This window comes from Myotis davidii, unplaced genomic scaffold (genome assembly GCF_000327345.1).
Source record: "Myotis davidii unplaced genomic scaffold, ASM32734v1 scaffold115, whole genome shotgun sequence".
Taxonomy (NCBI): Eukaryota; Metazoa; Chordata; class Mammalia; order Chiroptera; family Vespertilionidae; genus Myotis; species Myotis davidii.
The window spans coordinates 512,163-516,237 of NW_006291010.1; the positions used below are offsets into that span (position 1 = coordinate 512,163).

Sequence of the window (4,075 nt, forward strand, 5' to 3'; positions counted from 1 at the left end):
GGAAAGAGGGTGCTTCTGCCCAGCTGGCTGGGGTGGCATTCTTTGTAATGAAAGTGAGTGATACCCTGAAGAATTGGTAAGAGGGTGCTATCTTCTCCTTTACTGTTGCTAGACCACTGGCGATGAGTTCTCCTCTACGTGTGTTCTCCCTAAAATGTTTTAACAAGGTAAGCAATTGATATGGGTGAGAAACCAATTTATTTGTTGTGCATAGAGAATGCCTGTGAAGCAGTGAGGTTTTAAAGTGAACATGTGATTAAAAGGGAAGATTTTGTGTTCCCTGGAAAACTTGATGTACTGTTTCTTATTTATCCATGGAGCATAAAAGTTAATAAAGAATCCTAGCATTCTAGGCCTATTAAAAATCCCTCCATTTAAATAAGTCATTAGGCCCAGGCAAGCTATTCCCAATAAAGACAAAAAAAAAAATAGATTTGTTCTGCAAAGTGTAAGTAATGAGATTGCTTGACTGCTGCTTCTTTTCTTTTGTGTATTTTTTTTCTTTCAAAATATGTTAGTACAGCCAATGGCACTTTTAAGTATTTTATATATCTCTCATAAAAAATATAAAGGATTAAAAATGATACCTATAATAAATGTATTCTTTATATTTTAAATGGAGGTGTGCTTGCAGGTACTAAAACTACCAAGTAATAAAAACAAAATAAAAAACAAAAACTACCAAGTAATAAAAACAAAAGTATCTTTGTTTTCTCTTTCTCTTTTTAAATTTACCTTATAACATTTTTAAGAGAAAGGTTTTCTTAACCTTTGTGATTAGCTTATATGATATGAGCAGATTTTTCATTTGAATCCCCAGCATATAGGAAGAAAAAGCACAAATATTGTTTCTATTAGGAGATAGGTATGATCTTACATCACAACATATGAAGTGGCTTAACCAAGATTACTAGCTAGGGTCTTGAGGACCTTCCTTAAGTATCCCTCTGCTCATGTGTCTCTTCTGCTAAAAAAAAACTTTAATAAGAGTGACCCATTTCCTGATACATAAAGCATATGTTTCTGATCTACTCACTAGTGACCCTCTAAAATCAGGCCCTTCTCAATTTTTTTTTGCTTTGATCTTAATCACAACTCTTTGCAGCTTATCATTTCCAAGAAACTAAACCACTTCTCTCTTATTGCTTTGCACTTTCCATTTTTGTGCCTTTTGCTAGACTGCCATTTTTGTCCATTTCCACTTATTGTATGAAGCCTTTTTGATGGCCCCAGTCTAACCTCAACTATTTATATTTCAGTGAATTTAAAGTCTCTCTCTCTCTCTCTCTTTCTCTCTCTCTCTCTCTTTCTGTTTGATTAGAGACACCAATTCTCCTGTTCCATTTCTTTGACTAGACCCAGTGCTCATTGTCAAGGTCCTACTCATGTTTCTCAAAACTGGAGGCACCTAGTGCATAAATTAACAAATAAAGAAAAGTTGATATTAAAATATTCAGTTATATTGACCTGCAACTTGACATTGATCTGCAACTGCATAAAACTAGGATCAATAAATGTTTTGCATGAATAAAAGGAAATAAACATTTTACTTTATATTGTAAGTTTTGTTGGAAAATATATATCTTCCAAACCCTTCATTTCTAGCATGGCAGCATGAAAAATAAAACTAAAAATCTGTCTCAAATTCATCAGAATATAGCATGTCTAATATAAAACTAAAATAGAGATATTTAAAAATGAACTTGCAGATAAAATGAAGATATCCCCTTCTTTGACTTTAAAAAACTTTGAGAATCTTTTAAGTTTTCACATGGTCCTTCCTGTACAGGAGTCTGTCCCTGAAAGCAGAAGATTTTATATATTTTTTGCTTTTCTCTCTGCATTTCTTAAGAATTCTTTACAGAGATGAAACGGAATATTCCAAATGGGGGAAAAAAATGTTCACTGATTCTTTAACAAAAAATGGGGAGTGAGAACTTTTTTAAAAATCCTTATACACTGCAATAAATGGATGTGACCAATCATTCATCATCCATATTTTTAAAAGTCCCAGCTGTTCAAATGCTGCAAGGGAAATTTTTAAAAAGAGCATTCTAAAGAGATCTGGAAAGTTAGTTTTCCCACTGAGGAGATCTTCTAGCCTAGCGGTTCTCAACCTGTGGGTCGCGACCCCTTCGGAGGTCGAACACCCCTTTCACAGGGGTCGCCTAAGACCATCAGAAAACACATATATAAGTACATATTGTTGCTGTGATTAATCACTATGCTTTAATTATGTTCAATTTGTAACAATGAAAATAAATCCTGCATATCAGATATTTATATTATGATTCATAACAGTAGCAAAATTACAGTTATGAAATAGCAACAAAAATAATTTTATGATTGAGGGTCACCACAACATGAGGAACTGTATAAAAGGGTCAGGGCATTAGGAAGGTTGAGAACCATTATATCTATTCCCTTTATTGGTCTATGATGAAGATATCTGCTTTGAAGTGTTAGGAATTTTCCATGTCATTAGAATGAAACAATTTAAAAATTATCACATTAATTTTAATAGCACCTTTCAGGACTCCATTTCTTTTGAAGAGATTTCATATTGAATGTTTCATTTGTTATTATGACACTCTATCCAGTTGACAGGGAAGATTATTTTCATATGACAAATGAATGGGTTATATATGGAGGGGAGGCTTCATGACTCCTTCCAAATCATCCAGCTATGGTTTGGGATATGTTTGTTTAAAAATTTGTTCCTCCAGGCCAATTGCTCTGTTTGATGCTAATGAATTACTTAGCATATCTGTGCACTATGTGGTATCATATTCTACTGTGTGGGGTAGTGACAGATAATAGCATGGTTTGCAGATGTGGAATTGATGACTTGCTGTAATCTAGATACTGTGCAAGTTATGTAAACTTCCTTAGCTTTCTTTTTAGGTGGATTTTTTTTCTACTCATCCCTTCTATTGTCACTAAGAATTCAAAAATTTACTACATGTAAATTAACAATGTACACCTAAACCAATGTTTGTTGACAATTTTTCTCTCTTGTTCCTTGTTTTCCTCTTTCCTTTTCATAGTAGCCTAGGGCTTGAAAGTAAAGGAAAAAAAAGTGCATAAGAAGCCAAGTTTCCATATAAGCATCTGGGATGGTGTGGGTGGGTGAATAGAGGAGGTGATATAAATGTAGTTTTGTAATATGTACCTATTATAATAAAATGTCAATTGAAATGGTTACTGACATTTTCTAAACAGCTGTATTTATCCAAGTTAAAATTAAAATAAAGCTACAGACATTTTTCCCAATTTGTTATTTTTATTGGGCTACTGAACACTTTCCCCAAAAACAACAAAACAGTTGTTTGTTTGACTTCATCATTCTTTGATGAAGAATGTAAATTACCTTGGGACCCTCAAGATAGTCTTAGTTGCATTTATTCCTGGTGAAAAATGCATGCCATTCTTTTCCTACATTTTCTTTCCTTTTTTTTTTTTTTAAATAGAAGGTGCAGTTTGTTTCTTATTAAAGTTTTTGGAGTTATACAGCAAGGATATCTAAGCTTTGAAAATGTGATGGTTAGAGTTTAAGGAACAAGGTACATTTTGTATGCAAACTTTCTTAGCAGCACCTCAGCCATCATTGTAAGTACCTGCATCAGTAATCCCGAGGAACTGGGAGCGTGCCAGAGACACTTCTCAGGTCTGCAAATTACGAAGATTTTGATTACTTGGTACCCATTCTAATAGGAAGACAAGATTGTTGTGTGTGTTTTTTCTCCATTTGTATCACAATGAGTATGTTATACTGTGATTGCTCAACTTCTCCATTTCCTTCATAGCTTGTTCCCCCGAGACCAATGGGGAAGAATGTGGAAGCATCTGTGATTGTCAGAATGGAGGCACCTGCGATCCTCTAACTGGGCAGTGCCAGTGCCCCCCAGGGGTGCATGGGAAAACCTGTGAACATGGTAGGACTGTCTGGTGCTGGTCACATGAGACAACTCTTTAAAGTCTTGAGACTTACTTATTTGCTTTTCATAATTAAAAGGAGGAAAGGAGGTGAAAATCAGAGGGAAAAAGGAGAAGAGGGAAAGAGAAGAAATTACGA

The 4,075-nt window shown here is 34.5% G+C and overlaps 1 protein-coding gene across 1 annotated transcript in view; it reads left to right on the forward strand.

Moving 5' to 3' along the window:
• Positions 1-4,075, forward strand: part of LOC102754628 (multiple epidermal growth factor-like domains protein 6) — a 113,460-nt gene that overhangs the window by 15,004 nt on the left and 94,381 nt on the right. Inside the window, exon 7 of the mRNA XM_015564186.1 lies at positions 3,786-3,935. Coding sequence (XP_015419672.1) covers positions 3,786-3,935 — 150 coding nt within the window. The remainder of the gene's footprint in view (positions 1-3,785; positions 3,936-4,075) is intronic.